The sequence below is a fragment of the Gopherus flavomarginatus genome, chromosome 15 (genome assembly GCF_025201925.1).
Source record: "Gopherus flavomarginatus isolate rGopFla2 chromosome 15, rGopFla2.mat.asm, whole genome shotgun sequence".
Lineage (NCBI taxonomy): Eukaryota > Metazoa > Chordata > Testudines > Testudinidae > Gopherus > Gopherus flavomarginatus.
Window position 1 is genome coordinate 11,877,100 of NC_066631.1, and position 12,168 is coordinate 11,889,267.

A 12,168-nucleotide genomic window follows, 5' to 3' on the forward strand; every position below is an offset into this window, starting at 1 on the left:
AGGGCCTTGGGTGGCACCTTCTGTTGTTTACTCCTTAAAGATCTTAATTACTACTTTCATTTAGTCTGAATGAAAGATGGGTAGCATGACCATCAGCTTCAACAAGGTCTGCGATTGCCCCTAAATCTAACACGCTTGCTGGCAGCCACCAACACCCTCCATCACAACACGCCGAAACCCTATTGATTTTCAGTCTATTAAATTGCTGTTTGTACCTTTGAAAACATCTAATAAACTGCAGTAGCCTCCTGTTCAGAAGTTACCTGGTCAGCCCTGAGTCATCTTCCGGTTGTGTTGAGGCTAGGGAAGGGCTGGGACCTGTTGGCAGGTTCTGAAGTCTATCCAGGTTAAAGAGTTTTGGAAACAGCTCCTCTTTGGAACTGCTGTTTCAATCTGAGATTGGTGCCGTTCCAGTTGAGCTGCAGCCTAAGCTTCTAGGGGGAGGGTAATAACATTATTGTGCTTTACGGCAGTGGTTCCCAAACTTTTTAGTAAGGGGATCCACCAGTTGCATTTCATCGTTTCTGGGTACCCACCATTACAAATGGGGTGTGTGTGTGTGTTACTGTTTACTATTTTTTAATCTTTTATTAGTTGAAACACAAAAGAACCCCCCCCCCCCCCGCAGCACCTTCCACTTACTTTCCCAGCCCTGTCCCCTCTTGTGGCTAGAGAACTGTAATAGGGCTCCTGCTACACCCCATTACTCCCTCCAGTAAGAGTGGAAGACAGGCTACCACAGAAAACACAAAAGAGCCTTCCAGGCTGTCTCTGTGCTGGGAAGGAATTAGCCTCTCTGCGATCTTCTCATATCTGGGGGCATTACTGAAACAGACTCCAAAGAACCAGATTCCTCTCCCAGCCAGGGGGCCACACAATCCCAGTCTTCCCTTGTATCAAGGTGAGGGGAGCATCCCTGGTCCCCCATCCCTGGCCTGGCCTGACCCTGTCCCATCCTGCCCCCAAGTCCCCTGCTCAGCTCATCCTGCTCCTGCAACCCCAGCTAGCCCCTCTCTCCCTGCAGCCAGGCCACAATTGCTACCATGCTGATGACTTTCTGCTTGCTTGGTCCAGCCACTTCCTCTACACTGCTGCCACTTCCCATATCCCGCTCTCCACACTGCTGCCTGCTGTCCAGGGGAAGTGAGAGCAGGGTCTGGGTGGCAGGAGCAGAGCAGAGGAAGAGACTGGAGCCAACAAGTGGACAGTCCTCAGCCAGTCCTCAACCCGTGTGCGTCCTGGGGTGCTTTCTCTGTGCTGCTGTCTGGACCCGGTTCTCAAGGCTGCTGCCTATGTTAAGTGAGAGTGAGGGTCAGGTGGAAGCACTTCCAGGGCACGCGTGGGGCTGAGACAGGCTGCTGACTGTCCGCTTGCTGGCTCTATTGGCTTCATCTGCATTGCTGCTGCTGTCTGGATCCTGCTCCCTACACTGCTGCCTGCCACCCAGGGGAAGTGAGAGTGCTGGGGTGGGGGCACATCTCTGGGGCACAGATAACCCAATCCTCTAGTGGGTCAGGACCCACTATTTGGAAATCACTGCTTTACATTTTGAAATACTTTACAAACATATCCCCATATACCCTTGCGAGGAAGGCAGGCAGGCAAATCTATTAGCCCATTTTATAGAGGAGGAAACTGGGGCAACAAGATTAAATGACTTGCTTAAGGTTACACATTGAGGTATTGGCAGAGGAATGAATAGAACACAGGAAGCCGTTTGTTCCAGTGCTTAGACCACTCTACCTCCTATACATTTTTGTCTTGATATTTTTCTGCAAGTCCATTTTACAACGTTTGCTAAATTTGTAACTCAAACCACTGACACGTTAAAAAAAAAAAAAAGGAAAAAAAAGAAAAAGAAAAGAAGTTGTGCCTGTCTTTAAACTTGACAAATCGTAGATTAAGGTCTGTCAGTGTGTGGAGGTAGCAGGGCTGAGTTTATAGCTTTTGAAGAAGAAGCACAAGGTTATATTATATCATTTTCTTTCAGATATATTGTCAATGAGGGAACTGGAAATTAGAATAATCTGGGTAGAAATAGGGAATTCGAGCAAATTCAGCAGAACAATAAATGTTACCATTCAGTAGTCTAAGTGGGATTTCAAGGAGCGGTGGAATGGACTATATACTTGTGTGTGTAATTATTTTTTAAAAATCCATGGAATAAAGAGGTGTAATTGACTTCTAAAACAGTCTTGCCTGATGCTATAAAATCTAAGCAACTGCATAACAAATGGTTTCAATTTGGACAGACTGTCATTGTCATCAGAGCCCATAAGGCCAGTCCCTTAGATGTTAGACAGGATTCGTTGGTTCCACTGACATTCTTCATTCTTGCTTGCAGGGAATTGTTGATGAGACAGGTATTTGACACGTGGTGGCTGAGTGCATGTCAGCATCGAGAGAACCGTACGAGAGAGAGAATGGTAAATGCAGCACTTTCCCTTGGACTTCACCAAGGGGATAGATGGAACAGTTTCCTGATCACCTCCTATGAACATGAGCAGCACAAGATGGGCTTCCACCCATTGCTATTCCGCTTGAGTGGCTGGAGACCACATGAGACGATTCCCTGTGTCCATCACCACCTCTGAGGAAGCTTGCCCTGCTGCTCATTACAGCCCATATCATGAGTTCACCAGTTTTCTCTTGTCTGTTGCAGGCCATTCTTCACTCTAAGCAGCAGGTGTTGGTTCGTTTCTGGTGCTCCTGGCGCAGGAGAACAGTGGTGTGTTTGGAGGAGCGAGAGCGCACGGCTCTTGCCCATAATCATTACTGCCACCTACTGCTGCGGAAGACTTTCCATTTCTGGAAGAAGAACATTCAGGAGATTAGATCAGAGTAAGAGGCAGCTTGAAAGGGAGACTGATCCTGATTCAGTCTCAAAATTGGCCCCTTTCACAAAGGAGTTTCTGATTCACACCAACACTGACTCCGCACATGTTTTAGAAGCAGTTAGCACATCCTAAATGTTTACATTTTTAATACATGTACTTTCCCAGCACAACAGCAAATGTGGATTCAGGCTTGGTGCTAGAGAAGCACAACAGGTCTGGGTCAGTAAGAGAACTGTCTGGTCTGTTTTTCCTTTAGGAGGATAAAGAAGGTGAAAGCTCTTAGGTTTCACTATTCAAAGTGCCTGAAGTGGTCTTGGAGCAAGTGGAGAAAGGTGAGAATTGGAGCAGGTAGAGAGTTCTGAATCCTCCTCTATTTATAGATCACCTGTGCTCATCATTTAGCTGCTTAACAAACACCATATCAAAGGTATTTTATGGTCATCATACTAGTTAGTCATGGGCTACCCTAACCAAAGGCTGCTCTCTCCAAGGAGGGGTAAAACACTGCAATAAGGGAGGAGTAGGAATAGTGTGGGAGGATGAGAGGGAGTTCTTTCTTTGTCCTGCATTGCTCCCCTGCTCGCAGAGGCGGGGAGGGCAGGACTGTGGCTCAGTGGTGTTACCCAGACAGTGGTTTTGGGACTATTACATGAATGCGTATGTGAAGGCTTCCCCGACCAGTACACTCCCTGTGCTTCCCAGTTCATCACTTAAGTGCTCCAGTCCCTGAGGGGAACTCCTGGGAAATACCACACAGTGCTTTCTGTTCTCAGGAAGGTTTTTATTAAATAACCCTTTTTAGAAAAACGATAGTTAAATAGTTACACCAATCTCTAGCTCTGTGATGATTGGTACCTGCATGAAACATTATCCCCAGTTCACAGAACCTTGTGGCAACCTTCTGATTGTAACCGTTCTTCCCGTCTCTTGTGAACGGGATATTAGCGAAAAGCATGTCCGCTGATGTTTCAACCAGCCTGACTTCAATAAAGACTGTTACTCTAAGGGCATCCTGGTGCACCCTTTACAGGAGCCTAGTGCTCTCTCACTGCTGCAACCATTCTAGGAGAATGTACGCTGCTGGCTGGAAGTAGCAGCCCAGCTAGCATGCTCCAGATACATTGAGTGGGAGAAGGGTCATATCATCATCCCCATGGCAAATCCCAAAGGCTCATGGCCTCCTTGCAAATTGAGTGCCACCTGGATCAATTTCTGATAAGGTGCTTAAGGTGGTCTGATAGCGTATTTATTTATGTCCATCACTAGCAATCATGTTGTGCCACCAAAGCTTTTGGTGCCACATAATTGCCAGCCTTGTAGCGGCATTCCTTGGTACACGCACTACAAAATTTGTTGCCTTTTCATTCCTATAATATGTGCAGAGCAAGAAAGCCACCAAAACCAAACCAGTGCTGATGAAGGTGGCTGCTGGGTTTGGCACTGAATGTTCTAGTTTCTGATCTTGTCCTGTCACTTGCTATGGAGCAGCTGACAGACAGCAAAAATTGAAAATTTCGGTCTCTTGTGTTCAGCCTTCCTTGGGGCCCACATTTCATGAGGAGGATCATATGCTGTTTGGCATATCAGCCTCAGGGATGATAGCCTTTTCCCAGAATATAAAGGTTTGCTGATCTAATGGTTGGAGAAGCAGGGCTGTCAGACCTGTGTTGCTGGGGGGTCATAGGCGGGAGTGGGGTTTCTGTTGTCTTGTTAACTGGCACCAAAGTAAGCCATAAGGAAATCAGAGATTTGTGTCCTCTTCATGTGAGGGGAACAAAGTCAGTACTGCACTTCCCTTCTTTTGAACAATCTGATTGCAGGTTCCCTTTTCCCTAAATTACCCTTATATTATTAAATAAATCCTGGCATCTGAGTATTCTCCAGCTTCATTGTTACTGCTGGTGAGGTGTATCTCATGAGCCATGCGGGGAGGGCTGGACCTCTAATTTATTTGGGCTCTGCCCTACATACGACTTGTCATCAGATTCCAGGTATTAGATTTAGGCTTGGTTTGGTGGTTGGGTGATGAGACCAAGAATCATGTGACAGTAGCCTGTGGCTTCCTGTGAGAGAGAGCCTTCTACATCAGAGGGAGGAAGGTCAGGGCTAGGAAAGACCATGGGGAAGATTCTCCAGAGATGAGCAGAGTCTGGAGTAGGCCTGGAAGAGCTCTCCTGCTCAGAGAGATCTGAGAGTTAACTGGGGCCTGAAGCCACAGTACAAGGGTACCTGGGAGACAACCCATCAGGGAAGTGCTCTTAGCGGATCTAGAGGGGACCAGGGTCGAAGAGGAGAAAGGAAAGACCTGTCTGAAGTGACCTGCAGTGACAGGTGGGAGCAGAAGCTGTAAGGGGAACAACAGCCTTGAGAAGAAGACATGAGGCTATACCATGCAGCAGAACCTGGGTTTTGGAATGAGCAGTTGGGCCCAGCAAAGGGATGAAGAAACTATGTTGTGGGGGACAGAGTGGTTCTGGTTTAAGGTGACATTGGAACTGTTTTAATAGATGAATCCCCAAGAAGGGGGGGTGTTTAACTTGCACAAGAGCCTAGGGGGCGGTTTGAGTACCTGAAGGGGGAAACTGAGTTAGCAGCAAGGTCTGGTGCCAGTTCAGGTAAGACCCTGTTATGCTGCTCTGTGGGAGTGATGCTTCCGTGGAGGTTGGGGATCATAGGTGGTTAACTTCTCTTCTCTTCCCACATAGTCTGATTTTTCTTTTTTGCTTGTAGTATGTGGGACATCGATCTAAGAAGTGGAAGACATTGGTGCGAGCAGACATGTATTATCAGCATTCACTGCTGGCCAGGGTTTTGGCTGCCTGGAAGGTAGGAGGATTATGTTCGCTTTATTGCTGAAGCTTGCTGTGTCCGCACCCACTACTCTGAGGAGGGAATGCCAGATCTGTGTATGTGTTTGACTTTAGGGTCCACACAAAGAGTGTGATGCCTAATGCTGCTGCCGCTACTGGAGATTCTCCCTTGAGCTCCATTGATGGAGCCCTGTGTTTTTGGAGTACAGAGGTCTGAGGTCTCTCCTGGCTTGTGTGGCTGTATATATGTGGGATGTAGATAGCTGCGTCACTCAGGATGGCAAACTCCATGTTGCTAATGTATAATTGCTATTGAGAGTAACAAGAGGAGTGCTAAACTCTGGTGGCTGCAGCTTCTGCATCTGCTCCTGGACAGCTGCTGCTGAGAGTTCCCCAGAGAACTCCTCATCATAGTGTTCCTAACAGCTAGGGGAAGTCTCACTTCAACTCTGCTTTCCTTGCAGAGTTACCAGCAAAACATACAGTGCATTCTACGCCAAGTCGATGAAAAGGATGAGGAGCGTAATAGGGCGCTGTTGCGGTAAGCCTGCCCCTCCCCATGCAACTCTAGAAAGAAGCAGCTTGCCCTAGACCTCCTTGACTGGCACATTCAGTAATCCCTGAACTTTTGACACTGAGAACTAACTCTCCTCTGCTTCACTGTTTTTCTGCATCTCAGCCGACCTAAAAGGAATGGTAACATTCTCATGGGACTCGATGCTGGCTGTGACCTTCTTGTGGATACGTAGGGTTGTGAGGCACCTCGCTGCCACCTGCTTTTAGCATGCGTAAGCCTTGCCTGTGCCTCTCAAGGGTCAGCTCCCCAGCTCCACGGGCAACATGAGCACTCCCTTCTAGGCCCCACCAGCCCCTCTGTCTCTCTACAGGCTAGCAGTGGGCACACTCCAACCCTCGAGCCCTCGAAGAGTCTCCTTGGTGTGTCCAGCCCTGGGTGCACTGGACACTCACAGTATTCACAGATTTGCTGCTTCCAACAAAACAGTAAACCTCAGTTCATTAGTTCCACCTCAGATCATCGCTCCTCCAAACACACTAGCATTTAGATATGTTTATAGTAAAATCCAGTATACGTTTATTTAACAAAACATAGAGGTTGAAATCATAGAAGTATTGAAAACATTTGGTTATGTGTGAAATAAAATCATAACATATTCTAGATCTTAGAGTTAATTAACTAGATGCTCTCAAGTCTTGTAGAGTAATGCTCATCCTTGCAGTGCTTCACAGCCAGGTTGGCAGTGACCCTCCTTTCATGACACACACTGTCAACTTGCCTCCTAGGGAAGGCCCCAGTATATTCCCCCACCCCCCAAACACATACCAGTCCCATCCGTTGTCTTTATTCATAAACAGAGCCCCCTCTTCCCCCCACTGTTTGTTTCATCTTGTAGATTTCCTTTCTTGTAGATTTCACAATCTCTTCTTTTGCCTGTGGTTCAGTATGCAAGTACACATAGAGTGTGAGGCATACAGTATACAAGTGACCAGACAGAGAGAGAGACTCATAGACTTTAGGGTCAGAAGGGACCAATATGATCATCTAGTCTGACCTCCTGCACAAAGCAGGCCACAGAACCCTACCCATCCACTTCTATAACAAACCCCTAACCTATGTCTGAGTTATTAAAAGTCTTCAAATTGTGGTTTGAAGACCTCAAGCTGCAGAGAATCCACCAGCAAGTGACCCATGCCCCACGCTGCAGAGGAAGGCGAAAAACCTCTGCCAATCTGCCCTGGAGGAAAATTCCTTCCCGACCCCAAATATGGTGATCAGCTAAACCCTGAACATGTGGGCAAGACTCACCAGCCAGCACTCAGGGAAGAATTCTCTGCAGTAACTCAGATCCCATCCCATCTAACATCCCATCACAGATCACTGGGCATACTTACCTGCTGATGATCAAAGATCAATTGCCAAAATTAAGCTATCCCATCATACCATCCCTTCCATAAACTTATCAAGCTTAGTCTTAAAGCCAAATATGTCTTTTGCCCCCACTACTCCCCTTGGAAGGCTGTCTGCTGCCTCCTGCCTGAAAGAAACATCTCCGTATGTCACCTCTTGGTGACCTGCCTTAACTCCAAGACCTTAAGAACATAATTTTCAGTAGAGATACATAACTCCTTAACTACTATCCTTACATGCATTTTGCAACGATGACGACCAGAGGCTATTGGCTCTCAGGAGAGACTTCACATGCCACCATTTGGTGAGCTATTGTGCATATATCCCAGCAGATCCCTCTTTGGGCATCAAGAAATCCCTGGGTGACTTTGCCCATTATGCACCAGTCTCTTAAAGCATCTTTTGTCCAGTTTCAAAGCCTTCTTCTTGTGGCAGAACTGTTGTTGTGGTGCCTGCTGGAGCCACAACTCAGAACAAACATAGGATCAGACCTCAATAAACATATTGGCTAGTAAACTAAATCCTATCCTTGTAGTGGATGGACTCTGCTATGCTCTTAAAGTGATGGTGCTCTTGGAGCAGATATAGTTTGTCTTGTTTCTTATAGGTGGCAGGCCCAGGAAGGGCCTTGGTCACCCTGCATTATCTGCAGTCACTTTAGTTTTTTGTATCAACTGGGAACTGTATTTTGCTGCTGTTTTTTTTTCAGTGCCTGGCTGCACTTGCGGGCATGATGTCAGGTGCTTGGCTATGTTTAAGACACTAGAAACAAAGGTTGGTTTGTGGATACAGCAATTTTTTGGGTTCCTCTCCATGAATGGAAAGGTGCCAAAGGTTGAGCCAGCTTCCAAGAGGAGGGGAAAAGTATGTGGTGAAAATCACTGTTGATCTTTATCTTTCTGTTTCCCACTTTGTGCTTAGACAGATGCTGAGTATCTGGAGAGAAAATACTGTTGCCCTTGTGAGTGAAGCTAAGAAAGCTGTACAGGCAGAACTGCACTACAGGAGATCAACTCTCTCAAAGGTGGGATCTGTGTAGGGGACTTGGAGGCCATTTTAGCCAAGAAGTAGAACTAGTCCAACAGGAGTCACTTCAGGGAATAGTACAGTAGTTCTTAGTCGGGGGAAGCTTACAGCTTCACATAGGAGCCACTACAAAGAAGGCTACAGAGGGTGGGGAACTTGCTGCTCTGAGTCCCAGCCTATCTCAGCAGGAGTCTCTGCCGGCATGGCTGTGAGGGAGTCCACAGCTTTTCGCTATTCCATTTCCTGGAAGGGAATAGCATGGCAGCCTTGGCTGTGTGGAGGAAAACCCCTTCAAGAAATGCAAAGGGGATATGGGATGAATGGCTGCTTTTAGGAACTCTGCTCTGGGGGCATAGAATTTCCATTAGTGGAGGGTTTTCCCACACCTGCTGCAGTTCACTTGTGTGATGGGGTGACAGGGTTTGTGACAGGGTTTGTTGTACTGGTGATGGGAGGCACTTGACTTCAATTCTAACCTCCAAAGAGTACTGCAGTATTAGTTTGTATCCTGTCCCTCTGGTCTGACTCCCTAGGTGCTACTCCAGTGGAGGGACACTACCTGTCTGCGGGTGCACTGCCGTCAGCAGGAGGCAGCGGCTCTGAGGCAGGCCAGGAGGTGTTTGGATATGGGTGAGCGGCGGGGACTAGGAATGTAAAGCACTCTGCAAAGGACCTGGTCACTGTGTTAGAGCAGGGTGTGGCTTTGTTGCATGAATTTTGACACTCATTTGTCCGTGTGTGGAACCGAGAAACACACATCTCTGTAAGGCAACCATGTATTTGCTCTGCATAGATGAGATGAACTGACTGTGTCATGAAGACTGTGTGGTAGTGACATTGTTCTACAGGGTTTTCTGCAATGTAATGGGTGTTCATGGGTTGACTAGCTGTGTACAAATTAAGAGATCGTTCCTAGGCTAGGAGGGATGGTCTACTGGATAGGACATTGGCCCAGGATTCAAGCAGTTTGCACAGGCTTCTTGTGTGACCTTGGGTCAGTCACTAAATCTACCCTGAGCCTCAGTTCCTCATCTCTAAAATAGGGATAACACTTCCTCCTCGCAGGGGTGTTGTCAAGGTAAAATTCATTAATGGCTGTGAGAAGCTCAAAAAGTACAGTGATGAGGGCCAAACAAATACCAGGAGGTTCAGGCAAATCTTGATGAAAAGTAGGGCTGTTGATTAATTGCAGTTAACTCCCGTGATTCAAAAAAATGAATCACGATTAAAAAAAACTAATGGTGATTAATTGCACTGTTAAACAACAGAATACCCATTGAAATTTATTAACTATTTTTGGATGTTTTTCTACATTTTCAAATATATTAATTTATATTACAACACAGAATACCAAGTGTACAGTGTTCACTTTATATGATTTTATTACAAATATTTGCATTGTCAAAAATGATAAAATTAATATTTTTCAATTCACCTCATACAAGTACCATAATGAAATCTCTTTATCATGAAAGTGCAACTTACAAATGTAGATTTTTTTTGTTACATATCTGCACTCAAAAACAAAACAATGGAGAACTTTAGAGCCTACAAGTCCACTCAGTCCTACCTAAATTATGCTAAATATTCATATGCTCCTTCGTGGTTTTGCTACCATTCCAGAGGACATGCTTCCATGCTGATGACACTTATTAAAAAAAGTGTTAATTAAATTTTGACTGAACTCCTTGGGGGAGAATATTTTGTCTCCTGGTCTGTTTTACCTACATTCTGCCATGTGTTTCATATTATAGCAGCCTTGGGTGATGACCCAGCACATGTTGTTCGTTTTAAGAATACTTTCACTGCAGATTTGACAAAGCACAAAGAAGGTACCAGTGGGAGATTTCTGAAGATAGCTACAGCACTGGACCCAAGGTTTAAGAATCTGAAGTGCTGTCCAAAATCTGAGAGGGGCGAGGTGTGGAGCATGCTTTCAGAAATCTTAAAAGAGCAACACTCTGATGCAGAAACTACAGAACCCGAACCACCAAAAAAGAAAATCAGCCTTCTGCTAATAGCATCTGACTCATGATGATGAAAGTGAACATGCGTCAGTCTGTACTGCTTTGAATTGTTATCGAGCAGAACTCATCATCAGCATGGATGCATGTCCTCTGGAATGGTGATTGAAGATGAAGGGACATATGAATCTTTAGCGCATCTGGCACGTAAATATCTTGCAATGCCGGCTACAACAGTGCCATGAGAGAGCCTGTTCTCACTTTCAGGTGACATTGTAAATAAGAAGCAAGGGCAGCATTATCTCCTGCAAACTTGTTTGTCTGAGTGATTGGCTGAACAAGAAGTAGGACTGAGTGGACTTGTCGGCTCTAACCTTTTACGTTGTTTTATTTTTGAATGCAGTTTTTCTTTTGTACATAATTCTACATTTGTAAGTTCAACTTCCATGATAAAGAGATTGCATTACGGTACTTGTATGAGGTGAATTGAAAAACTGTTTCTTTTGTTTTTTATAGCACAAATATTTGTAATAAAAAATAGTAATATAAAGTGAGCACTGTACTATTTATATTCTGTATTGTAATTGAAATCAATATATTTGAAAATGAAGAAAACATCCAAAAATATGTAAATAAATGGTATTCTATTATTGTTTAACAGTGCGATTAAGCCCGCGACAGCCCTAATTAAAAGTAACTAGGATTAATAATGCTTTCTGTCCAAGACTCACAAAATACTTCATACATTTTTGACTTAATGTTACAGCCCCCCCACTTACAGGTAGGAGGTGATATTATCTCCATTTTTCAGATAAGGAAACTGGCACAGAAGTCAAGTTACTTGTCTGAGGTCACAACTAAAGTTATTGACAGAGCCGGAAAGACACTGCAGGTCTCCTGACTCCCTATCCTGTGCCTTAACAACAAGACCATCCTTCTTTCCGGGTGAAATACTATCGTAGGCACTGAGAAATATTGTCAAACAAACCTGGAGATTAAAAAGCTGGTTTCTTGGGTGCTCCTGACTGAGATAGAAATGGGCATCTTGCTGGTTCCTTGATTCATGGGTTCTTCTTGTAACAGTGCATTTAAGGGCCACGTTTCTTCACTGGAAGGAATTCACCACGAGGTCCTTGGTGCTGAGAGTCCAGCTAGACACTGCAGCTCAGCACCACCAGAGGCAACTGCTGCAAGAGTGCCTGGCAAAGTGGAAGCAGTATCATCAGCAGTGCATAGGAAAGATGGTGAGAAGGAGCAGGGATAGTGAGAGGTGAAAGCTCCAGTCTGATGGAGAAAGCCCTCTCCACAGCAGATGTCCCCTTCGAGGGGCACTTTTGCAGACAGATTTCATTTCCACAGTCTAAGCTGGAGAGCAGTGGGAGCCTTGTGCAACATGGAGGAATTGGCATCTCTGTGCATCACCTGTCACAGCATAAAGCCCTTGGGAGAAGGGAGTGGAGAGCATTCTCATTTGGGAGGGGAGATTGGGAAGGGCTGGGATTGCCCTATGTGGGCTGTTGGTGAGGGAAATCCATGCTGGGCTCAGGGATATTTGCCAAAGGATGGATTGTCGAGCGCTGTCATACTGATGTTCTCTGGCTGTC

General features: G+C 45.7%; 1 protein-coding gene across 12 annotated transcripts in view; it reads left to right on the forward strand.

Moving 5' to 3' along the window:
- The window catches only part of SFI1 (SFI1 centrin binding protein), a 79,238-nt gene that overhangs the window by 24,779 nt on the left and 42,291 nt on the right, over nt 1–12,168 (forward strand). For 11 of the 12 annotated variants that reach the window (XR_007769435.1, XR_007769437.1, XR_007769436.1 and 8 more), the window contains 8 exons: nt 2,345–2,426; nt 2,663–2,841; nt 3,094–3,169; nt 5,568–5,663; nt 6,112–6,188; nt 8,496–8,598; nt 9,134–9,230; nt 11,648–11,808. Coding sequence is in view for 8 of the 12 variants with exons in the window: in XM_050923571.1 (XP_050779528.1) it covers nt 2,345–2,426; nt 2,663–2,841; nt 3,094–3,169; nt 5,568–5,663; nt 6,112–6,188; nt 8,496–8,598; nt 9,134–9,230; nt 11,648–11,808 (871 nt within the window). In the remaining 4 variants the exon portion in view is untranslated. The remainder of the gene's footprint in view (nt 1–2,344; nt 2,427–2,662; nt 2,842–3,093; nt 3,170–5,567; nt 5,664–6,111; nt 6,189–8,495; nt 8,599–9,133; nt 9,231–11,647; nt 11,809–12,168) is intronic. The other variant, XM_050923577.1, reaches the window with a different exon arrangement.